Source organism: Gymnoscopelus microlampas, assembly GCF_963454915.1.
Source record: "Gymnoscopelus microlampas genome assembly, chromosome: 14".
Lineage (NCBI taxonomy): Eukaryota > Metazoa > Chordata > Actinopteri > Myctophiformes > Myctophidae > Gymnoscopelus > Gymnoscopelus microlampas.
In genome coordinates, this window is record NC_139951.1 from 49,042,042 (window position 1) to 49,069,541 (window position 27,500).

Consider the following 27,500-nt stretch of genomic DNA (forward strand, 5'->3'; position numbering starts at 1 on the left):
GGACATGTGTAAAGACGTTTCCATGCCTCCAGAAAGGATTAAGGGAATTTAAACCAGTGGATTTCAAACATGTTTCATGTCAAAGGACCCCCAGGGGAATAACATGTCAGGGACCCCGAAATTTACATGTATTTTGGTCGCAGACCCCCCATCTGAAAATATTTCTGTGAGTCCCCCCCATCCCCCCCATAAGCGAATATGTACGTTCAGACATCACACACTGAACTCCAGTCTGAGCCTCAGAATGCAGGGATTTAGAGTGAAACACAGCCTTTCTGATAAGACTGGTTAACTTTATAATTGTAGTGGAAAGTAACTAAGTACATTTACTTAAGCACTGTACTTAAGTACAATTTTGAGGTATTTGTACCAATTTCCAATACTTTTACTTCTACTCCACTACATCTCGGATCCAAATATTTTTACTCCACTACAATTATTTGAAAAATTTAGTTACTAGTTACTTTTCAGATATAAATTATGATATTATGAAACATACATTAACCACTTTAGCCCTATTTTATACCTAGGCTATTTGAAAATAGCCGATCTACAAGCTCACAACGCGACGCGTCGCATCGCGACGCGTTGTGAGCTTGCAGATCTGCTATTTTCAAACATTTTAGTACTTTTACTTTTGGTACTTTAAGTACATTTTGATGCCAATACTTTTGTACTTTTACACAAGTACATTTTGAATTCTGGACTTTAACTTGTAACAGAGTATTTTTTATATTGCAGTATTGGTACTTTTACTTAAGTAAAGAATTTGAGTACATTTTCCACCACTGGCTAGAGGTTGGAGCTGTTCAGAGACTGACTGACCACTTGAACCCCAGCACACTTAGTATTCTGGGGGGGGGGGGGGGAATGCAGAACTACAAGCAACGCGTTGTGAGCTTGTAGATCGGCTATTTTTTTGGCTGTGATGAATGTAAACGTATCCAGACCATTGGTGTAGAAGGCAGAGATATAGGTGGACATTACCGATCCATCATCTAGCTATGAGAAACAAAGTTAATACAAAACAAGCGCTCCCCTGTAACCTGACACCAATGCAGTCAACCAGGAAGTGACACAACTTGTGTTGTGGTGTGTTTGTGTTTAGTGTGTGTGTGCATACTCTTGGATTATACACATTCTGGAGGATTACATTTATGCATAATTCATAAGATATGGAATACTAAATGAGGGCAAAGAAAAAGCTGCTGTAAAAAAGGTTGTTTTTTTTAGGGACGCCGGGGGGGGGGGGGGGTACATGTACATTTATTGAAAATACATTTCTGTTAAACGATAATTAGCAAACACAGCTGATACAGACCAAATCAAAATGTTTGAATGTTCGTAAACGAACAGGTATGTCTAGATTGTCATTCTGTGGATATTTACAACAAAATACTATGTCTTTCTAATAGTCAAAAACAATATCATATTAGTGTCCTGTTCTTCCACAGATGTAAGGTTAATTAAACATAATACTGCTACAATGCAAAGCTGCTGGTGTTTATCCAGACGGAAATACATGTTTGTTTGGTTGGTTTGGTTGTGGTGAAGTCATGATGATTGGGCCTATACAAGCTCACAGCAGGTCACCATGCTACTCGTACATTTGGAAAATATATATATATATATATTATAATCCACTATAATGCCCAAAATAGGGACACCAGGGTGAAAGTGGTTAAATTGTTTTTTTTATTATATAGAACTGTTTTAAGTCTGTTTCCAAAGAACCGTCATGTTTTCTTATTTGTTTAAATAGAACCAAACGGAACATTCTACGTTCTTTTAAGGCTCAACACAGGCCTTTAAAAGGAAGCCTTGGGTTATTTTGCAGACGCCATAACCGACTCTTTTAATCTCACTCCAGACCATAAATTCACTCACACAACCGCCGGTCAGCTTTAATTTAAGAGGCAATATTTCTCGGTGGGGTCTAATATTCCGGGACTCAATCCGTGCGCCACTCGGCCGGCCCGGGCCCTTCTTTATAACCTGACCGTTTATCACGGAGCCTTTCAAACTGTCTGCCGTAGCGTAACGCCACAGACACACGGCTCAGGTGCCAGTGGTGTAAAGTAACGAAGTACATTTACTTAAGTACAGTACTTTAGTACCATTTTGAGGTATTTGTACTTTACTTGAGTATTTCCAATTGGCTATACTTTTACTTCTACTCCACTACATCTCAGAGGCAGATATTGTACTTTTTTACTCCACTACGTTTATTTGAAAACTTTAGTTACTAGTTACTTTTCAGATATAAATTATGATATAATGAAACATACATTAACCACTTCAGCCCTATTTTATACCTAGACTATTTGAAAATAGCAGATCTACAAGCTCACAATGCATTGCGATGCGACATATTGCGAGCTTGTAGATCGACTATTTTACACGTTTAGATTTTTATTTTGTCAGTATATTTTTTTAATTATTCTTTTTTAGATTTTCTTTTACATTTTCTCTGATAATGACATGTTTAAAAAATAGATATGCCAGGTTGAAAGTGGTTAGATGCTCGTTCTTGTTTATTTTACTTTTACTGTTTTTATCTCCAAACTGTCAAGAAGTTATCTGTTGTTTAACCCATTAAGACCGGGAACGCATCTGTGTCACTTTTAGATTTCTTTAGGCTATTCAAAAATAGCAGATCTACAAGCTCATAGCGCGGCACCGAGTGCCGCGCTATGAGCTTGTAGATTGTAGACCTTCGGCCTAAGGTCTTAAAGGACGACTTCACCACTTTTCAACATATCTTCATATAATAGGTCCTCACTAATGCTCGTGATAACATGATACAATTTTTTCCTACTTGGTCTGTGTCTCATAGGAGGGCTGTGGACAGTGCAAAACCCCGTCTACCAGTGACATCATCGTTACGCAAGATTTTTTTTTCCCAAAAAAAAAAAAAAAAAAAGTATTCCGATTTTTATTAAGGCGAGAACAATGGCAATTATTGCATTGCAAATTTCCAGGAATACAGAGCCTGCAGTTTCCATTAGCTTGGATTCCCCATCGATGATGTCACTGGTAGACGGGTTTCTGAACTGTCTACAGCCCTCCTCTGAGACACAGACTGATTCGATTTTTTTTTTACCATTTCATCATGAGCATTAGTGAGGACCTATTATATGAAGATATGTTGAAAAGTGGTGAAGTCGTCCTTTAATGGGTTAAACGTGTACGTCTCAACAATCATCAACAGACGTAAAGGAACATAATAATAAACCATTATTCCTCCTCTCTCTGCCAACTCTACCTGTCAGGGTCCCCAGGATCCCAAGCAAATAGCAGGCGGGGGGGTGAGTGTCGGAAGGGAGGGGGGGGTGGGTGGGTAGTCAGGGTGGGGGGGGGGGGGGGGGCAGAGCCCCCTTTTTCCTATAAATCCTCTGTGTGTCCCACAGGCACCGTCTCGATAAGAAGAAGAAGAAGAAACCCCCCCAACGATCCCCCTCTCAGAATGAAGCGGTGTGAAGCAGGCTGAACGCTACGGGCCTCAGGACCACGTCTGTGTCCTATCATCTGTCTCATCCAATCACAGCCTGGCTCTGTGTGCAGCCACAACTTAATGCTCTGTGTGTGTGTGTGTGTGTGTGTGTGTGTGTGTGTGTGTGTGTGTGTGTGTGTGTGTGTGTGTGTGAGTGTGAGTGTGTGTGTGTAGTGTGTGTGTGTGTGTGTGTGGTGAGTGATTGATTCAGCCCAGCCGTGTAAACCGACAATCAGCCACATGGTTCTTCTTCCCAAAATGGAGAGAAGATGGCAGCTGAGAATGCTGTGAGACTCTCAGTGCTGATGAGAATGGAGGGAGGGGGGTAGGGGGGGCCCTAGCAAAATGACTTAATTCAGTATCAAAATCTGTTGAACCACTTAAGCCTATACATCGGCAATTCAAAATATCCTGGCATAGAGTGTAAAAAAGTAACCTGGCGTCACCAGACTTTCCACCTCGGAGGAAAGTCTGGTATTGGTTCTAAAACTATCCAAAAGGACAAAAATCACACCCTGTGTGAAGGTAGCGGCGCCTTTGATACATTTTGTCATCGATATGTGTTTATAATGTGTTTATAGCCATGTGTCACGTGAAGCTTGACCAATCACTTTGTTGACGGGTCTGACCAATCACTTTGTTGACGGGTCTGACCAATCAGAACGTTGACGGGTCTGACCAATCAGAACGTTGACGGGTCTGACCAATCAGAAGGTTGACGGTGAACACGGACAAAGTCAGGTATAGAGCAGGATCCGCTCTAAAAAGAAGCGCCACTAAAAACAATCATGGTTCGGTGGTTGGTTCCGGTTGGCCATCACATTGTTTTTGTTCCCCACATAATGCCAATCAATGAGTTTAGCCTCGCTAGTCACGCCACGAGTTAGAATAAAACATGGACATACAGAGTACCACACCATTATCATACCAAGATAAACCATTACACCAAACTAAACACCTTTTAAACCAGGGGAATCCTTTTGGAGACGCACGGCGCCTGTGGTTCAGGTAGCCTGATGACGTAACGGATCAGAAACCCCAAAAATGCTATCAATCCCAGGCTAGTAAAAAAGAATGGACCAAGGGAACGGTGACATCACACACTGGTTTCTACACAACCGTTTTGAAGCTACTTTTTCTCGTCGAACTCAAACCAACCATATTGGAAATCCCGGCTCCCCAAAAACCAACGGAAAAGAATGCTATTGGCTGGAAGGGCAATGAGGGGGCGGGTCTTCACCCAATAGAGCCAGTAGCTCTAGAAGCATTTATCATATATTTATTAATTACCATAATTTACAAAGACGTATATATCATGATAATTGAAAGAAGGCTTTAGGTTATAAAACCAAGTGCAAAGTCGGGTCAAATCTCCATTGTAATCAATGGAGTGGTAATTCTCCTGCCAGCCAGCAGGGGGGGTTAATAGCGACACCTTCTAGGCTATTATTGAAAACTACAGGGCTTCCTTATCGGCTTCGAATCCTCTGAATCTTTCCTTGCCGCCTGCAGGGCCAAGTACATGTTAATGTGGGGGTCCCTGACATGAAACCACTTGAGAAACACTGGGAACCGGGGGTCTGCCAACTGACTTGGGGGGGGGGGGGAGCAGAGGCGTCGAAGGAGACGTTAATCCCCCCCTACGCTTATACGGAACCCCCGGGAGCGAAGCCTCGATTTAGAGGGGGGTGGGGGGGGGGTAAGACTTTTAAGAAGCCTCCGTTCTCCTTTCAACAAGAAGACTTTATCCTCTCTCTCTCTCTCTCTCTCTCTCTCTCTCTCTCTCTCTCTCTGCAATGCAGCAGCAAGGCTATGGGTGGAGGGGGGGTCCGTCCGTGCGTGCGTGCGTGCGTGCGTGCGTGCGTCCGTGCGTGTGTGCGTGCGGTACAGCAGTGGTGGGAACGTATACTCGAATGTTTTACTTAAATAAAAGTATCAATAATGAAATGTAGAAATACACTGTCCGGAATTAAAGTACAAAATGATTGGTATCAAAATATAAAAAAGTACAAAAGTAAAAGTACTCATTATGCAGAATGTCCCATTTCAAGTTTTCAAAACGTGTAAAAATGTTTCCTGTTGCGACGTGAGCTTGTGGATCTATGCTGTTTTATAGCCAGAACATATAGGGCTGAAGTGGTTAATGCATGTTTTGAAATAATAATCAAAACCTACAAAGTAACTAGTAACTGTTATCAAATAATTGTAGTGTAATACTGTACCTCCAGTAAAGTAAAAGTACTTCAACATTGTTCTTAATTACAGTATTTGAGTAAATGTACTTAGTTACTTTCCATCACTGCAGTACAGTGCACAGAGTGTGAAGCAGGGAGAGAGAGCATAGATAGCTATACTGAAGGAGAGGAGAGAGAGAGAGAGAGAGAGAGAGAGAGAGAGAGAGAGAGAGAGAGAGAGACAAACTGGAAGAAAAGAGAGAGAGAGTTGTTAACCTCTTAAAGCCCTGTAGTCTTATAGAGAACTGGACATGGAGTTATAACTGTAATCTGACCACTCAGTTTCCCTCTACAGCAAGTCTCTTAGCCCAAAAACATAGTGGATCTACAAGCTCACAAAGTGCCGCATTGTGAGCTTGTAGATCTGCTACGATATATAATGCAACAGAATGTAAGATGCTGGGGTTGAAGTGGTTAATGCCACAACCCAGGACCTTGGTGGAGCGGCAGAGCTTAAATCACACACTGCTGGCTTTATAGGGCAGGGGATAACACACACACACACACACACACGCACACACGCACGCACACACACACACACACTTACACGCACGCACGCACGCACGCACGCACGCACGCACGCACGCACGCACGCACGCACGCACGCACGCACGCACGCACGCACGCACGCACGCACGCACGCACACACACACACACACACAGCAACTCCCATCTGTACCTCTCGATGTCCAGCCAAGCCAAGTCACCCTCTTCCGGTTTTATTGCACACAGGCATTAACACTCACACAGACATTGACACACAGGCGCACACACACACACACACACACACACACACACACACACACACACACACACACACACACACACACACACACACACACACACACACACACACACACACACACACACACACACACACACACACACACACAGGTGTTCATGTGGGCGGGGACTAACAGTGGTGCTGGCATTTAGAAGGAGAGCGGTGCAGTGAATGATGTCACAGTATCAGGGTTGCCAGGTCTGCTTATTATAATTTCCCCGCAAGACTTCATTTGAAAATATCAGATCTACAAGCTTGTAGATCGGCTATTTTCAAATAGCTGATGTATATGTTAAAGTGCTCATGTGGACCATAGTCGCTTCTTTTGGGCTGGTTTTCCTAGACCTGGTTGCTTGTTTCTCTAACAAAATCTGGCAACACTGGTCAGTATGTTGTGCACAAGGCTGTGCTGAGAGAAGACATGAACAAAGATGTAAAATGGTGTCCAAAATCATTCCTTTTTTATTATTACTTTAAAATAATGTACAAATAGTGAGAATAGCAGATCTACACGTTCACCCGATCTGATATTTTTTCACTATTTTGCACGACACTCTAGTATGATGTAGGGCAGGGGGTCTTCAACGTTTTTCAGGCCAAGGACCCCCTAACTGAGAGAGAGATGAAGCCGGGACCCCCCTCTATATTGTATAAAATTGTGTTACATTACTTTTTTTTGTTTTACTTGGTCTGCTCTTTTTTTCCCTCTACACCTCTTTGCCAAAAATAGCAGATCTACAAGCTCTGCAGATCTGCAATGATCTGCTATTTTTCTGCTATGTTTGTCTAAAGTTCTCCTCAGAAAAGCGATGCTAGAGTTCAAGTAGTCAATGTTAAAACACAAAATCCTATCGCACAAAGATTTGGCGCCCCCCCTGTAGTAACTCTGAGGACCCCCTAGGGGTCCCGGACCCCCTGTTGAAGACCCCTGATGTAGGGCATTCATTTACAAAAAAAAAGGGCTGGGGCAATTAATGGAAGATATATGAAAAGCGATATTTAGAACCAATAATTGTCTTAATCTGGAACATGTAGATTCATTATTAATTAATTCATTAATTAATTAATGGAGAAGCGGGTTTATTTTGGGGTGTTTTTTATTTCTCATAAATCAACAAATCAGCACACACGTAAAAAAACGTATATAGTTGTTTAGAATCAACTAAATCCATTAGTCTGACTATTAAGACCTGAAGCCTATTCTACATGTCTCCTAAATCTCAACAGTATTCTGAAAAACGTATGTTTCTATATCAGTGGTTCTCAATCTTTTTCATGTCAAGGACCCCCACAATGATATGTATTTGGCCGTGGACCCCGATCAAAATATGTTGTTCCAGGGACCCCCCAGAAGCAAAGATTTGAATTAAAAATGTTTGCTTTAAAAATATATATATTCAAAGATTTGCACACATTTTCACGATTTAAAAAAAATAGCAGATCTACAAGCTCGTAGCGCGGCACTTGGTGCCGCGCTATGAGCTTGTATATCTGCTATTTTTGAATAGCCCAAAGTGTAAAATAATGCTTTTTAGCTCAAATCAAAAAATGACACAGTTCCAAGTCTTAATGGGAAAAACACTTCGCCCTCATATTTCGTTGTACAACGGCAGCATTCAAACATTTGTGAAAAAAAAGCTCACATCCATGTGACACGTGAGCTTGTAGATCGGCTATTTTCGCCACTTAACACCATGGCACGACAAAAAGGATAATATAAACGGCTTAAGTGGCTAAAAAGCGCAATAAATCCCTCAAATCCTTGATTAAATGTCAGTGTTCAGAGCCATCACGCTGTGAGGAAATATGAGCCTGTGAGATGTGTGACGCATGCTTTATAATCTAATCTTCATCTGGGCTGTATTTACATAAACTACAGTATGTATGCAGATAACCGTAGGTTATAAAATAACTTAGGACGGGTCTTAAGATACTCCTACGTTACTTAACCCATTAAGACCGGGAACACATCTGGGTGTCATTTTTAGGATTTCTTTGCGCTATTCAAAAATAGCAGATCTACAAGCTCATAGCGCGGCACCGAGTGCCGCGCTATGAGCTTGTAGATCTGCTATTTTTGAAAGATCTTGAACATTTGTGAGAATATTTGAATATATATAGTATATACATTTTCTTTTAAAGGGAACATTTGTAACTAGAACTAAATATTCTGAGATGGGGGTCCACGGCCAGATACATATAATTTTGGCGGTCCTTGAGATGAAAAGGTTAGAGAACCACTGATATTATAGCAACATACGTTTTTTCAGAAAACTGTTAGGATTTAGAAGACATGTAGAATCCCCAGAAGCAAATTTTCACGATTTTTAAAACAAATGGCAGATCTACAAGCTCATCCTGAAACGGCCAGAGGATGAATTCTTTGTTTACTCTGGGTTGCGCTATGAACTTGTAGATCAGCTATTTTTGAATAGCCAAAGAAATCTAAACATGACAGATTCGTTCCAGGTCTAAATGTGTTAAGAGGGCTTAATGGTAGATGAGACGAGGCTTTACTGGTGACAATGGGACGGAATGTTCTTCTAGGAACTGGAGTGGAACCTTATGGTTCCATGACAGTTGGAACTGGATTTATCTTTATACTTATACAACATGTACAATGTAGGCATTTATCACACGCTCCTACACCCAGAACCACTGGCAATAAACAAGGTAAACACACATACATAGAATGCAGAGAGACTGTATGTATAGTAACCTATGTATTCAATTCAGGGAGTACCAGATCGTGGTCTCTCCCTCTAGCTTTGTGGCTGTGGGCGTTTAAAGACGGGGTGCCGTTTCCCCCCCCTAAAACATGATCATCAGGTATTATGGTTATACTAGGAGGAAGATTTTTTCCAAAAAAGTGTACATAAAGTGTTAAAAAAATGTTTTTATCCGCCTCCTGTCCTAGTCCCCTCCTCATGCCCACACCTGTTGTGTTATGATAATGAGGGGGAGGGTATATTTCTACTGCGTCATTAAAGCGCTGTTTCTCTATTGGCAAGTTTGACCCTCAAGGTTTCAACCTCCAGGAAGAAACTCAAAACAGTAAGAGAAGACATAAAACACAATAAAAACACCACCAAGGGGCTTAATGAAGTTCTATCAACCTCATAGAAACACACGAAAGACAGAAAAAGTGCAAAACCATGGCACAACATCTTTAAATAACCAACCTGGCAACCCAGCTGCATTGTGGTGGCCGATACGCTCAGGCCATTGAATGCTCAGGTGATAAAGTGTTCGTACAGTAGGCCTATATTATCAACAGGCCTGTGATATTATCTTCAGGACTTCAGCACTGCTTCTGGTGTGTTACTTAAAGGAGTAGTGCACCCCAAAATGACTTATTTTCTATCAATTACACACCCCACAAAGCCTTGAATTCATGGAGAAGTTGTAGTTTTTGTGGCACTCCTGAGACAATAACGTGATGACCGCCAGAGTCATCCGGTATAGGATACATGGTCCTCACTAATGTTCATTGTGAAATAAAACCAATAATAATACTACCAATACCAACGCTTGTTGTGGACTGTTCAGAAACCTGCCTACCAGTGACATCATCACGGTGGGGGTTCCAATAAGCTAGTGGAAACGGCCCGCCCGCCTCCCTGTGAGTGACATATCCTCCATGTGTCGTATCCTGGGTGTTATACATCAAGATAAACCAAGCCTCACGCACACGCACGCACGCACGCACGCACGCACGCACACACACACACACACACACACACACACACACACACACACACACACACACACACACACACACACACACACACACACACACACACACACACACACACACACACACACACACACACGTACGTTTACATGTACTTTCACAGCCTTTACAAACGACCACAAAGGATGAATTCTTTGTTTACAAACACATCTCGATGTGGAAAACGATGTAGCGTTCGTTTTTCAAAATGCGTCGACTTCCCCTCGTCTCAAAGCCATCTAGAAACAAAGGTGGAGAGACGGGAAGAGGAAGGCGTTGTTCGGAATCCATTTCCTCCCCCACCCGCAAAGGCGTGCCCCTCATTAAGTAACAAAGTACCCCCCCCTCCTCTCCCCATCTCCTCTCCTCTCTGGAACATCAAAGCCATTCTCTCCATCACTCTGGGGGATAGAAAGGGTTAATGCCTGTGGGCTCTGATGTTCCACTGCGCCGCGCCAGCTCAGCCAATCATAAGCCGGCTCTCTCGCCCCCTACAGTACATCTCCCTCCATACAGAGAGAGAGAGAGAGAGAGAGAGAGAGAGAGAGAGAGAGAGAGAGAGAGAGAGAGAGAGAGAGAGAGAGAGAGAGAGAGAGAGACAGAAAGGGGGAGAGGGGGAGAGAGAGAGAAAGGGAGAGAGATATAGACCTCCCTAAAAATCATCATCTATGGTTCTTTATCCCTCTCCTTCACTGTGATAATACTGATTAAAGCGTTGCCATGACTGTGTTGCTATCTTGCAGATCTGATATTATCACTATACACTGTATATATATAAATATATATTTATAATAATCATTCATTAATCGTATCAAGACCAAAATTTGAAATAACCGCCTTTATCGCCCAGCCCTATAGGTGTGATGAGGGGTAACGCACGTATACACACACACACACACACACACACACACACACACACACACACACACACACACACACACACCTGCTGTAGCAGAGTAACACGGCCAAACGCCCTAAAAGTCTGATACCTCTTCCTGGTCCAAGTGAGCACTGACTCCCCCCTCTAGGCTAGCGGTTAACATGTTTGGCTCTAGTGTCCCTTTCCCACGAGCCAGACCTGGGCTCAAATCCCAGACATCACATCACATGCACACGTTCATACGCATGTATGTATTCTGTAGATCTTAGATTATATGCGCTGACACACGCACGCACGCACGCACGCACGCGCGCGCGCGCGCGCACACACACACACACACACACACACACACACACACACACACACACACACACACACACACACACACACACACACACACACACACACACACACACACACACACACACACACACAGTACATAACAGTCCTCTTCGTCATGGCTAACAGCAGTGGTGTAAAGTAAAGTACATTTACTCAAGTACTGTACTGTATATTACTGGAGTATTTCCAATTTTTATATACTTTTTTTTCCCATTACTATAGAGTGTTTGTTCAGTAACAGTGTTAAATAGCTCTATATTGTGATAGTAATCATTGCTATAGAGTGTTTGTTCAGTAACAGTGTTAAATAGCTCTATATTGTGACAGTAATCATTACTATAGAGTGTTTGTTCAGTAACAGTGTTAAATAGCTCTATATTGTGATAGTAATCATTGCTATAGAGTGTTTGTTCAGTAACAGTGTTAAATAGCTCTATATTGTGATAGTAATCATTGCTATAGAGTGTTTGTTCAGTAACAGTGTTAAATAGCTCTATATTGTGATAGTAATCATTACTATAGAGTGTTTGTTCAGTAACAGTGTTAAATAGCTCTATATTGTGATAGTAATCATTACTATAGAGTGTTTGTTCAGTAACAGTGTTAATAGCTCTATATTGTGATAGTAATCATTGCTATAGAGTGTTTGTTCAGTAACAGTGTTAATAGCTCTATATTGTGATAGTAATCATTACTATAGAGTGTTTGTTCAGTAAGAGTGTTAAATAGCTCTATATTACTATCAAAATATAGAGCTTTTTGAACACTTATTTTAACAAAATAAATATCACTTACTGCATGACATACATACATACATTTGCACAGTAAAGCTGTCAAATATTGTAGTGGAGTAAACAAAATTGCAATATTTGCCTCTGAGATGTAGAGGAGTAGAAGTATAAGGTATCGAGAAATGGAAGTGGTCAAGTGGAGTAAAAGTACCTCAAAATTTGTACTGAAGTACAGTACTTGAGTAGATATACTTGTATGTAGTTTGTAGTTGTCGTTCATGTGTGTGTGTGTGTGTGTGTGCGTGCGTGCGTGCGTGCGTGAGAGAGAGAGAGAGAGAGTTCTGTCAGCTCACAGCTCTGTTTTGCGGAGCCCACCCCCCCCCCCCCCCCCACCACCACCACCACAGAAAAAAAGCAGAGTGATTTATAGGACTGTGGTTGTGTTGTGCGTCGGTGCCAGAACTAAAATACCACCATGCTGGATTTATAGCGCTCCGGAATGGAGAGATAATTGGGCAGACTTTCGGGAACGTAACTGTTAGGATTCAACCCAAAAAGAAGGGAGAAAAAAAACCAGCCCACAAAAACCTGAACACAAGAAAGAATGCAGAAATAGAAAAAAACACAAATTCCACGATCGAACTGAATGGCTGGAGACCTGGTGCTGAGAGCAGTGCTTCTTAAAGTGGCATCCAGGGACCCCCAGGGGTCCTTGGGGGAGGTGGGGTTCGAGGGGTTCCCCAGCAACATTAACCGACTTTATCAAAATCAGTTTAACTACTTCAACCTTACATTGGCTATTTTCAAAAAGTCTTACAAAAATGTGAACGATTTGGAATATCTTTTAAAACATTTTATAAAGTACTTGTATGGGGGTTCAGATGATGGTCCACCAAATATTTATTCATTTGGAAGTCCTTGACTTGAATATTGCATGGTCACAATATAATTGGTCACTTTGTAGATTATCTTTTTAATTTAATTTCCTTTAAAAGGTAGGGTAAGTGATATTTTTTGGTAACATTTCTTTTTTTGTTAAAAAGGTTAGTAATCATTGCTACAGAGCGTTTGTTCAGTCACAGGGGTCTCTCCTCTTCAGTAAACAGAATATAAATAAATTTTCAGGTAGGTGACAACATTTTATTTGCTGTGTAATATCTATGCCTCTTGGTCAGTTCACACAAAAGTGACTTTAGTCTCAATGTGATTTTTACTGTATAAATAATATAAAAATAAAAAGGTTCGGGAAATACAACAAAGCGCTAGCATAGCATGTACTATACTGCCTCCCCCTGGCCAGCCGGGGCGCCTGATGGAGGGGAAAGGAGCTGGTTGGAATAACGTGTTCCTTCCACGCGCTACGTCCTACCAGGGAAACTCCCCCCTGGCAGGTGATAAGAAGGTCAGTTGGCTCTCATGCATTGAAGGAGGCATGAGCTCGGCCCTGGCCTCCCTAGGTTGGCAGAGGGAGAGTAGTGCCCAGGATTACATAGACAATTGGCACTGGGTGTAAAAAAATGGGGTTACAAAATCATGGGATAAAAAATAAAAAATAAAAAAAAGACTGTATGGGGAAGAGTAGATATGGAATCGGTACAGCCATACACAGTAAAAACAGATTTTTACACTCCCACAGATAAATTAACACTCAGGATTAGATTTTCACATTCTCAGTGGGTGAATGCACTGAAGGATCGAGCAGCTTTTGCGACCGCTATAACCCGCGCAAATAAGATCAAAACAGACCGTGTCATTCTCAAAGCGCCCACAAAGGATGAAACACTCCGCTAACCACACTGCCAAGCTAATAGCGTCTCGCTAGCTCCGGCTGCTATTTGCACATATTTAAATGAGGTAATATCCACACATTTGGCGCAACGCTCGCCACTTTCTATGCAAATGAGCCTCATTGGAAAAAGAGTCCAAATTCACCAAGAGCAGCAGCAGCGCTAATGACCCACAAGTTCTCTGGTGTCTCCATGGTGGCTGACTGAGGCACGTTTATGACGGGTGTCGCGCCAAGACCTTCCACTGATCACCATGACAGCAGTGATAGTCGCCACGATGAAGACACGGTCACGCCAGGCGCGCTCTCCTCCTGAGAGGATATTTGGAGGCTCTAATACAATGGTTCTCAACATGTGGGCCGGGACATCCAGGAGGGTCCCCCACATGATTTTGGGGGGTCCCCCAGATAATTAGCTTAATGTGCAACATTGTTTTCTCACTCGACAGTAAACAAACAAACATAAAGTATAAGTGTACAGTATACAGGGTATCATACATTTATAAAGTGACAATTTAATGACTTTGAAGACCTTTTGTAATACCCAATTGGCCAAATTGTCAAATATTACATAAGAAAGAGGCAAACAAAATAGCTGATCTACCAGCTCACAACGGTGAGTTTGGCTATTTATTTTCACAATATTTATGTGTGGAGCCGATACGGCTGCAAGTCACAAGCTTGTAGATCTGCTACTTTTGCTGCATTTGAATTGTAATCCTGAAAAGTACCAGTGACGACAGAGACGTTAGAATGACATCACGGCCACTTTGTGGTGAATGTGGCTCTGAGGGTTGGGAAGCTCAGGGCTGACCATGTGACCCACAGGGCTGACCATGTGACCACAGCGCTGACCATGTGACCACAGGGCTGACCATGTGACCACAGGGCTGACCATGTGACCACACAGGGCTGACCATGTGACCACAGGGCTGACCATGTGACTGAGGACGTCCCACAGAATGATGGAATCTGATACAGTGATCAAGAGAGCCAGAGAAGGAGATAGAGAGAGAGAAGGAGATAGAGAGAGCTGCGGTTCAAGACTGTGACTGCGGACCGGGCCTCTCCATGGAGCACGTACGACCTTGGATTTCTACTACACTGCACTATACCACTATACTATATATACTGTATATTATCTTAACATTCTTATATTATACCATTATATACGGCATACACATTATTGTTGTACTATAGTATATTATCATATACTATCTTATACTATTATATGTGCTACTATTGGTATTGTTACTACGTGTATCTCTTTCTGTCTCTCTCTCTCTCTCCCTCTCTCTCTCTCTTCTTTGCTCCCGACACGGTCGAGGCAGAAGGCCCCCACCCTAGAGCAATGGTTCTCAAACCTTTTCATGTCAAGGACTCCCAAATTGACACTTATCAGCCCACGGACCCCCATTTGAAAAGATATGCTAAGGACCCCCATAAGAGAAGATTTTCACGGCACTATAGCAGTGATTTTCAACCATTTTCATTTCAAGGACCCCCAGTTTGACATGTATTAGGCTACGGACCATCATTAATGGCATTTATATCTCTGGGACCCCAAGAAAACCTATGTTAATTTAACTCTGAGAGTGTACAAATGGAACCAAATGGACCCGTCAGGGTCCATTTGGTTTCATTTGACGGGTCCATTTGGTTCCATTTGTACACCCTCAGAGTTACAAACCCATAAGGGTCAAACATGGTTCCTAACAATCTATCATTTAGCTGGGGACCCCCTGGAACTCCCTCAAGTATCCCTGGGGGTCCTCGGACCCCAAATTGAGAACCACGGCCCTAGAGCCTAGGGTCTGCCTGACGTTTCTTCCAGTTAAGAGGGAGTTTTTCGTTGCCACTGTCGCAAAATGTCTTGCTCAGGGTGGGACTGCCGGGTCTCTGCTCTACATGTAAAGTGTCTTGAGACAACTTGTTGTGATTTGACACTTATAAAATAAAATAAAAAATAAAATAAAATTGAATTGAATTGAATTGAAGGAGATAGATAAAGAAGAGAATAGAGAGAGAGAAGGAGATAGAGAGAGAGAGAGAGAAGGAGGGATGGACAGACAGACAGTATAGCAGGAGGAGGAGGAGGACTCACCGGCCACAGAGTTGGGGCGAGGCATGAGGTACAGGGGGATGGAGTGGGCGGAGTGAGAGGACATGTGGTCCAGGCTCCTCTCGGGGATCTTGTTGAGGCTGTAGGTGGAGGCGGTCATGTTCTCGTCCACACGGTACAGGAAGGACTCCCCCATCCCGGACTTCTGGCTCTGCCACAGCTTCAGGTTGCCTCGGCAACCCCCGTCTCCTCCTCCCCCGTACTTGCCCCCGGAGCCTCCTCGCTCCATGTTCTCTGAGTAGCTGGTCAGGGTGGCTGAGGAGACACCAGAGAGAGGGTGGACGGTATATTAACCCATTAAGACCTGAGGCAGTGTCTAAAAAAAATCAAAATCCTAACAATTATTCAGAAAAAAATATAAAAAAAATATTTTCACGATTTTTCAAAAATAGCAGATCTACAAGCTCGTAGCGCGGCACTCGGTGCCGCGCTATGAGCTTGTAGATCTGCTATTTTTGAATAGCCAAAGACATCTAAAGTGACACAGATGCGTTCCAGGTATCAATGGGTTAAGACCTGGAACTGTGTCATTTTTAGATTTGAGCTAAAAAAAGCATTATTTTACACTTTGGGCTATTCAAAAATAGCAGATCTACAAGCTCGTAGCGCGGCACCGAGTGCCGCGCTACGAGCTTGTAGATCTGCTATTTTTGAAAATTCGTTAAAATGTGTGCAAATCTTTGAAATATATATATTTTTAAAGCGAACATTTTTAACTCAAATCGTTGCTTCTAGGGGTCCCTGGAAAAAAATATTTTGATGGGGGTCCGCGGCCAAATGCATATCATTTTGGGGGTCCTTGACATTAAAATTTGAGCACCACTGATATAGAAACATACGTTTTTCAGAAAACTGTTGGGATTTAGGAGACATGTAGAATCGGCTTCAGGTCTCAATGGGTTAATTATCCCATTCAATGCAGAAACGCATCTACAAATGTCTTCTAAAGACTTTTCTGAAACACGTGTGTTGCTATAACATCAGTGGTTCTCAAACTTGTTCATGTCAAAATTATTATGTATATGTAGTATAGGCTGCGGACCCCCCTATCTCAAAATATGTTGTTCCAGGGACCCCCCAGAAGCAAAGATTTGAGTTAAAACGCTTAAAAAAACATATTGAAAGATTTGCACACATTTTCACGATATAAAAAAAAAATGCAGATCTACAAGCTCATAGCGCGGCACTCGGTGCCGCGCTATGAGCTTGTAGATCTGCTATTTTTTAATAGGTTAAATACAGTCATAAATGTAATCAGGAGGAGGTACAGTCAGACATTAAGGATAAAAGGATAACACAACAAAAGTCCTGGGGACTTGTTTTCATTGTGGTCCTATGTGTTCAATTCATCAACATAGCATAAATAATTTACACAATACATGTCAACAACACAATACAAAACAACATTATGTGCAAATGAGAAAAGGGAAAAACGTTGGCAGTGAATGACACCTCCTTTCTATGGGAATTTACATTTACATTTAAATAGCAGATCTACAAGCTCGTAGCATGGCACTCGGTGCCGCGCTACGAGCTTGCAGATCTGATCAAAATAACAATTCTTTAATTAAGTAATGCAGATGGTTAACAGTATAACGGGTCCATTTCGTTTAATTTTACTCTCTCAAGAGTTAAAGATCTAATAAGGGTACATTTGGTTACCAACTCTCCATCATTTAGCTGGGGACCACCTGGAACCCCCCTCAAGGACCACTGGTGGTCCCCGGACCACTGGTTGAGAACCACTGATCTAACACACTCATTATTAATGTGTTTGGTGCAGCTGTGTTGCTCACTAGTCTGCCATCTTTTTAATCTGCTGTAGTTTTTTAACCTGACCTGGAAAACAAACTACAAAATCAGCCTGGGTTTCATGGCCCCTTTCAGTGATTCTCAATCTTTTCAACTTCAAAGTCCTTATTGCCATGAAACAGTTTGAGAACCCCTGCCTTATAGACCTAACCTGACTCCGCCAGATGGGGCGGTATTGAGTTCACAGGTTCACAATACAGCCTCCATCCGGGATCGCTCAGAGATTGGAGTTCACACCGACCCGCGGCCAGTCGAACCAATCAGCGGCTGCTATGGGCGGGATCTTGGCGAGACCGGATGTGACGCCATGGAGAAGCGCTTATTGCGTTGTAGTTCTTTCACCATTCGTCATGGTTGAATAGTATACAAAAGAACTGCTGCTGGCACAGCTACTATACGTCATGTAGACACTACAGTCAATATGATTGGTTGGAGTTAGCACGCCCAGACGGTGATAGACAGACGGTCCCATCCAATCACCTGCCAAGTAGCTTGAAAAAAGGGACCGCCGTCTTGGATCGATTCTGATACTGAGGTCCCAGATGGAAGCAGTGTTGATTTTGATTTAGTTTTAGTTATTGATTTAGTTAAATTGATTTAGTTTTAGTAAAATTTTGATTTAGTTTTAGTAAAATTTTGATTCAGTTTTAGTCATAGTATTTTGAATACAATTCCATTTAGTTTTAGTCATATTTTAGTCATCTGACATGTTTTACTTTTATTCTGGTTTTAGTCGACTAAATATCATAAGATTATAGTCGACTAAATCTACAGTTGATTTAGTCGACTATAATGTATTTCGGCGGTGCCTTGATGGCGTCGTAATGGCTGATTTTACACTTGGTTGCATGCTGAAAATGCTATTTTCACCCGAGCGCAACCAAACATAAAATGTTTAACATTTTAGTCTTTTGTTGATGAAATTGTCAATATATTTAGTGTTATATTTAGCTTATTATTATTTATTTTTTTCATTTAGTTTTCGTCAGTGAAAAAAGGTATCGTCGACCAAACATTTTTTGTCATAGTTTTAGTCGACAAAATCAACACTAGATGGAAGTAGGTTGTGAAACAAGTGTGTGAAGCAAGCTTCTTCCAGCTAGTCTGGGAGGGTTAGCGTCGGAGCTTGGACAGCAGGGGCGCGGCCACTGCGTTGTGATTCAAATCAACAGCCAATGAAGAAAAGGGGGCGGGATCCACATGCAGTGGGTGATGCATCTAAATAGGATCGACGGGAAGCAATTTCCCCTTGAGAAATTTCGGCCGCCATTGTTGTGTACTGCTGTTTGCCTCTCGTCGGACTTTTTAGACGAGTTGCACAGCTCTCAGACCGGTAAGAGGCGTGTCCGCTCAGATTCAGAGCGTGACGTACATCCCGCCCACAAATACCAGGGCTGTGGCCCAGAAGTTCCTCGCCAGAGCTGGCGAAAACTTCTGGGAACTCAGATTATCTTCCAGCTGGTGGAGTCAGGTTATTATAGACCTACTACAACTTGAACATGTGTTGGACGTTAAAGGGTGTTTGGTTGGTTTACCGATGATGCCGCTGTCCCTGCTCTCCAGGGTGGAGGTGGGGCTGGTGACGGAGCCGTAGGCACAGTCTCTGCTGCCCGCCTGGCCGGGCATGGTGGGCATGGTGGAGCAGGGGCTGCCCGCGGGGGGCGAGGCCGTGCTGCTGGTCAGGGTGGAGCAAGGACTGATCCTCTGGTTCTGTCCCTGTGGAGAGAGAACACACACAGCCTGGGGGGTTAGAGAGAAGCTTGTAGATCTGCTATTTTTGAATAACCCAAAGTATAACATAATAATAATAATAATACATCAGACTTATATAGCGCTTTTCTAGTACCCAAAGTCGCTTTACAAAACAGCTTAAAAACAATTTTATTAGGAGAAAAGAAAACATTAAAAAGGCTAAAAACAAAAGGCTAAGACTTAGAGCATTGGTTCTCAAAGTGGGGTCCGGGGACCCCCAGGGGTACTTGAGGGGGTTCCAGGGGGTCCCCAGCTAAATGATGGATAGGAACCAAACGGACCCTTATGGGTGTGTAACTCTGAGAGTGTACAAATGGAACCAAATGGACCCTAACGGGTTCATTTGGTTCCATTTGTACACTCTCAGAGTTACATTAACATTGATTATACAATATAAATTGGGGTCCCAGAGGTATAAATGCCATTAAATGGGGGTCCGTAGCCTAATGCATGTTAAACTGGGGGTTCTTGAAATTAAAATGGTTGAAAATCACTGCTAGAGAGCTGTAAAAACCTTCTCTTATTGGGGTCCCTGGCTTATCTTTTCAAATGGGGGTCCGTGGGGTATTAAGTGTCACTTTGGGGGTCCTTGACATGAAAAAGTTTGAGAACCATTGACTTAGAGGAAGGAAGTGAGGTTTGGTTGGGTTTAGGCAGGGAAAGCGAGTCTAAAGAGGTGGGTTTTGAGGGATAACATAATGGTTTATACCAAAAAAATCTAAAATGACACAGTATGCGTTTCCGGATTAAATGTGTTAAACAACACTCTGTGGTTTTCTAGCTTTATAGATTTAGTAGCAGTGGCTGACTGGGCTTCCATTGGAAATGAATGGTAGCATGTTAGCTGTGTAGCTGCCCAGCGCCAAAGACACGCTAGACACCACACCCTGAAAACCTGAGTGTTCATTGAACTCTCACGAGTGTACAATTATGGGTCCATTCGGTTCCATTGGTAAACTCTCAAGAGTTACACAGCCGTCACACACACACACACACACACACACACACACACACACACACACACACACACACACACACACACACACACGTGTGCTCACACACGCACACATTCCATACATGCCAGTATAATAGCACTATCGCGCTCCATTCATCGCATCTCATCACGCTTTTCACGAACACATTGTGCGTGCGTACGTAAAGTCATTAAGTAAGTAAGTAACTGGCAGACAGTGGAGCAAGAGAATCTAAGGTTGGTACTAACATTACATTAAAACCCATAATATTATTGTCATATATCCTTCTAAAAGCCAGTACACACAGTGTGTAATGAGTGTCAGTGACCAGCCTGTGACATCACACATCATCTATGACATCATCTATGATGCATGTATGACTTCAAACCCCCAGTTTACTACATGATGCACCAGAGCGACACCGACCTGCTGAGATACTATAACCGTTGAGAGTGTGTGTGTGTGTGTGTGTGTGTGTGTGTGTGCATATACACACTGTACATGCATGCCCATACTACATACATATACATCATGCATGTATGCACACACACATACAGGCACACATGCAAACCCCACGCACGCACGCGCGCACGCACACACACACACACACACACACACACACACACACACACACACACACACACACACACACACACACACACACACACACACACACACACACACACACACACACACACACACACACACACACACACACACACACACACACACACAGGAATCCATGCAGACAGCTGCAGCTCTATGCGTCTGCCTGGCTAGCGGCTTCCTCCTCTCCCTCCCTCACGTCATGTGCTGCTGTGACATCACACACCCTGCTGTGACCTCACACACCCTGCTGTGACCTCACACACCCTGCTGTGACATCACACACCCTGCTGTGACCTCATACACCCTGTGACCTCACATACACCCTGCTGTGACCTCACTTACACCCTGCTGTGACCTCACATACACCCTGCTGTGACCTCACACACCCTGCTGTGACCTCACACACCCTCCTGTGACATCACACACCCTGCTGTGACATCACACACACCCTGCTGTGCTGTGACATCACACACCTGTAAACAAACACAAACAAAGCTGATTCAGATAATATAGAGCATCACCAAACCCACTACTGTTTATTATTTTGTATATAAAAAGGTCAACTTCCTGCTGATTTGACTATTTGAAGATGCAGATCCACGGATCCAGTCCAGGTTTTCTTCTTAATAAAAATAGCTAAATCAACAGGAAGTGTGTTTGGTGATGTTCTACCTGTAGGCTATATTGTCTGAATCAGCTTCGTTTGTGTTTGTTTATATGCTAAAAGAGTGACTTTGAGAGCTTTTTTTGGCAAAGAGGTATAGGTGTAGAGGGAAAAAAAGAGCAGACCAAGTAAAAAAACAAAAGTATAATTTACTTGAGCACCTGCCCCTCAAAATGTCTGTGCATGCCACTGCAGAGATCCACTGTCCATATAGCTGTACAAGTGAAGGAGCCATAAGCCTGGAGGACAACATCAAAGCAGCAGTAATAGCTGTGTATATCGTTTAGATTACAAACCATGACCACTGGACCCATACTATAGCATCTATTGTAGCTTTGTTGTTAGCCACTTAAAGGAGTAGTTCACCCCCAAAAAAATATCTTATTTTCTATCAATTACACACACCATGAAGCATGGTATATATTCAAAAATGTGAACAAATGTTCAGGATTTTTCAAAAAAACAAATGTAGATCTACAAGCTCATACAGTACTCTACAGCTATGAGCTTGAATATCTGCTATTTTTTTTGGCTAATTTTGTGTATGTCATTATAGGTTTTCAAACATTAAAAAAAAATAGCTGATCTACTAGCTCACGTGTCACAACGTGACTAGGGTGACCGTCCCGAAATTCGCGGGACAGTCCCGAAATTGGACCCTCTGTCCCGTGTCCCGCACAAGCAGAGCAATGTCCCGAAAATCAAAGATATGAAAAAAAAAATTGATAATAAATCGGTAAAATCAGGCAAAAATAAGAATTAAATAACATAACCCTAACCTAACCCTAATCTTAACCCTAAAACCGAAATAAAGAAACCAAAAACTGGAAAAAAACGAACCCAATCCGCCCAGAACCACGCAAAAAAAATGCGCGCACGGGAGGTCCTCATGCACATGTGTCCCGCGATGTCCCACGGAACGGGTACGTCTGTCCCTCAATGGGTCTGTTTGAAGGTGGTCACCCTAAACGTGATAGCTATTCAGCTATCGTTGAATATGGTGGTTATAGCTCTGGTCCATAGTATGGAGGAGTTCTCCTTAAGGCTATGGGACTTTGGAGCCAATGCGCCCGCACCACAGGCCCGCACCACACAATAAGAAATACACTTTCACTACTCACCAAAACAAAGAGGGTTTTATGGAGTTGAAAGCCTACTCTACTAAGTGGGAACACTCTGAGCCCCCCACCTCACGTCTAAAATATGCTTTTTGGACAAAATGTTAAATATTTCACCGGAAGGAAAACATTTTTTAGTTACTCCGCTGCGCCCTCTACACCAGTGGTTCTCAAACTTTTTCATCTCAAGGACCCCCAAATTGACACTTATTAGCCCGCGGACCCCCATTTCAAAAATATATGCCAGGGACCCCCATAAGAGAAAATTTTTCACTGCCAGCTACCAGTGATTCTCAACCATTTTAATTTCAAGAGGACCCCCAGTTTACATGCATTAGGCGACACCCATTTAAAGGCATTTCTATCCCTGGGACCCAATGTTTTTAAAACCAAAAATGGTTAAAAACAGAAAATGACATTACATCTTTTTTTGAAAAACATCTGGCACTCAGTGTGTTAATGTAACTCTGAGAGTGTACAAATGGAACCAAATGGACCCTAACGGGTCCATTTGGTTCAATTTGTACACTCTCAGAGTTACAGACCCACAAGGGTGCATTTGGTTCCTAACTATCCTCCATTTAGCTGGGGACCCCCTGGAACCCCCTCAGGTACCCCTGGGGGTCCCCGGACCCCACTTTGAGAACCAATGCTCTACACATCCGGTCAAAGGAATTTTTCTATTGACAAGTGGTGCGGGCCTGTGGTGCGGGCCTGTGGTGCGGGCCTGTGGTGCGGGCACATGGGCTCCAAAGTCCCATAGCCTTAAAGGAGAACTCCTTCAGGCTATGGACCAGAGCTACGGTGACGTGTTTTACTCACTGTCAAAGTTATTTGCGTTTATTTTCATTTCTACTATTTATTTTGTTAAACGTTCTCACATATAAACGTTCATCAACAACCGTACTGTTTCGTTTTGCACTTGGTGACCAAATACTTGGGTCAAAACATGGGTAATCGCTGGTCTAGGCATCAGACCCAACAATCTGGCATTGACAGAACAGAACCATGGGTCTAACGCCGGGCTCTAATATTAATCATAATAAAGCTGTGAACACGACTCACAGAGTGTGTGAGTCACGTCTTCATGACGAGATGCTTCACTAAAGCACTCTCTGCACACCCCCGCTGCTTACAGCCATGCTAACGCTAATGCTAAACAACGCGAACATCTCTGCACGCCCCCACCCCCCCCCCCCCCCCCCCATTCAACGCTAACGCTCTGACGCGGCCGCCAGCGTCAGCCTGGTGGCGGAACAACACCGTTTCACTGTAATAACACTCAATCTGCTGCCTTTTAAAAATGCCTCACTGACACGTCTGCCCTTTACTCTGCCTGGCTCTCTGCTTATCTGTTATCATCACTGTCCTAAGTAAAAGTATCAATACCACCAGTGGTGGAAAGTAACTAAGTACCCAAATACTGCACTTAAGTAAGATTTTGAGGTATTTGTACTTTACTTGAGTATTTCCAATTTCCAATACTTTTACTTCTACTCCACTACATCTCAGGAGGCAAATATTGTACTTTTACTCCACTACAATTATTTGAAAACTTTAGTTACTAGTTACTTTGCAGATATAAATTGTTACATTATAAAACATATACATTAACCACTAAGTCCTATTTTATACCTAGGCTATTTGAAAATAGTCGATCTCACAACGCGACGCGTTGTGAGCTTGTAGATCTGCTATTTTCAAACATTTGAGTACTTTTACTTTTGGTACTTTAAGTACATTTTGATACCAATACTTTTGTACTTTTACTCAAGCACATTTTGAATTGCAGACTTTTTACTTGTAACAGAGTACTTCTACAATGCAGTATTGATACTTTTTACTTAAGTAAGAAAGGTGAGTACTTTTTCCACCACTGCTGCTTGGTGTGTGGGATGATGGACTAACATGGTCTAGAGAGGCTTCACTCACTGATGATGACTCATCAAGGTGAATAACATACAGTACAGTACAGTACAGTACAGTACAGTACAGTACAGTACAGGGCTCTGTCTATGTGTTGGGGGCAAAAACAAACCAACAACCTTTCATATGAATTTGCAGAACAAACTTTAAAGGTATGACAGTCAGCAAAATAAGCCTTTTTTTTCTGTTGTTGTTGAAGTTGTTGGTCGTGCTGTGATTCATCCAACCAGAAGTGGATGGAGATGGTTCTGGAACAATGTCATCACCAACGTTTGGAAAGTGGGATTTAGATTTAACATACATACTGTAAGTTACTGTTTCACCCATTAAGACCGGGAACGCATTTGTGTCATTTTAGATTTTAGCTATAGCCATTATTTGGCTATTCAAAAATAGCAGATCTACAAGCTCATAGTGTGGCTATGAGCTTTTAGAAAAATCTTGAACATTTGCGCAAATCTTTGAATATATATATTTTTACAGCTTACATTTGTAACTCAAATCTTTGCTTCTGGGGGGTCTTAGGAACGAAACATTTTGAGATGGCGGTCCGCGGCCAAATACATATCTAAAAATGTCTTCTAAATCCTAACAGTATGTTGCTACATCAGTGGTGCTCCAACTTTTCCATGTCAAGGACCCCCAAAATGATATGTATTTGGCCGCGGACCCCCATCTCAAAATATGTTGTTCCAGGGACAGAAAGAGACTGAATCAGAACAATTTATTATAGTGTCACCTTTGATGTGCATTCACCTCTCTCTCTCACACACACACACACACACACACACACACACACACACACACACACACACACACACACACACACACACACACACACACACACACACACACACACACACACACACACACACACACACACACACACACACACACACACACACGTCTGTCAAGGAAATTGCATAAGCAAGGATATCACCAAGATAAAATATTTTAAAAAACACAAGAGATCAAACCGGATCATCGTTTGTCTTTGTTTAGCTTTGAAAGTGAAATCCCATCCAAAGCCCTGAATGGAAAGTATAAGGTCGTCATAAAGCTCTGAACGCCCTCAGAATTCCTTAGCGGGCGGCGGCGGCGCTCTAACACTTCATAAACACTGATGACAACGCTAAGAACACACATTCTTTTCAAGCGTGAAGCCCGTAAACAACAATCAAGAGATTTAAATGTTTTATACGCCGTGGCTCTGTATAGCAGATCAACCTTCTAGCAGGGGTGGAAAAAGAAAAAGTACTCACGTTGTTTACTTAAGTACAAGTATCAATACTGCAATGGTGAAATACTCTGTTACAAGTACAAGTCCAGAATTCACAATTTACTTGCGTAAAAGTACAAAAGTATTCCCATTCAAATATACTTCAGTACATGTTTTGTAATAATAATAATAATCAAAATCTACAAAGTAACTAGTAACCAAACTCCAGTACAGTCAGAATATCTCAACATTGTACTCAAGTAAATGTACTTAGTTACTTTACACCACTGCCTTCTAGAAATGTTTTATACACTTCTATAGCAGACCAACTTTCTAGAAAGGGGTCTGTGAGTCGCAGGGACGTGCACAGATAGACTCTAGGTGGTGCTAGAGAACCTGCCCTTTGCCCTCTTGACCAGCAGTGCCCTTTTGAAAAAAAGAAAAAACATTTTTTTTTTCCCAGTTTACAACGGTCTTCAACAGGGGGTCCGGGACCCCTAGGGGGTCCTCAGAGTTACTACAGGGGGTCCGCCAAATCTTTATGTGATATGATTTTTCTTTTTACCATAACCACTCGAAACCTAGCATCCCTTTTCTGAGGAGAACTTTAGCCAAAAATAGCAGATCTACAAGCCCACAACGCGCTGCGAGGCGTTGTGGGCTTGTAGATCTGCTATTTTTGGCAAAGAGGTATAGGTGTAGAGGGAAAAAAGAGCAGACCAAGTAAACAAAAAAAAGTATAATTTACTTGAGCACCTGCCCCTCAAAATGTCTGTGCACGCCACTGGTGAGTCGGTAAATATACACTAAATATAGTGTATATTTTCTGAACTATTTAACAATGACTGTAGGATGGTGTGAATCCTTGCCAATACATGGAGTCATACATCATGGGTATTATGTCATAGATCAGAGGTTCCCAACCCCCGGTCTGGCACCCGTCTGCAGGACACCGGGCCGCGAGAAGGCGGCCGGGAATTCCTGGTTTATGGATTTGTACAAATATGTGTCGGCCAACTGTCTGAACATTTCTGTTGCATGACTGTGACATCACCAACGAATCCTTGGAATGTTAATAACCAACCTCAAGCGAATGGCGTCTACGTCATAGACAAATACAGGTAGACGCCTCCTCAGACTCTGTGGCGCCTGTATCGCGGCCGCCATATTAGAGGGGGCACGCTTCCTGACTCCTGGCCAATCACAGCGCGTCTTTTCCGAGACTTGGCAGAATCTAGTTAGAATCTAGTATAACAATACAGGATATTTTTATACAACTAGATTCTGACAAGTCCCGGAAAAGACGCGCTAGTATTTCCAA

General features: G+C 42.6%; 1 protein-coding gene across 1 annotated transcript in view; it reads right to left on the bottom strand.

The window, feature by feature from the left end:
- The window catches only part of tanc2b (tetratricopeptide repeat, ankyrin repeat and coiled-coil containing 2b), a 325,118-nt gene that overhangs the window by 56,560 nt on the left and 241,058 nt on the right, over positions 1-27,500 (bottom strand). Inside the window, exons 7-8 of the mRNA XM_084079120.1 lie at positions 19,453-19,633; positions 15,962-16,360 (exon numbers count right to left, since the gene is read on the bottom strand). Of these exons, the coding sequence (XP_083935246.1) occupies positions 15,962-16,360; positions 19,453-19,633 (580 nt within the window). The remainder of the gene's footprint in view (positions 1-15,961; positions 16,361-19,452; positions 19,634-27,500) is intronic.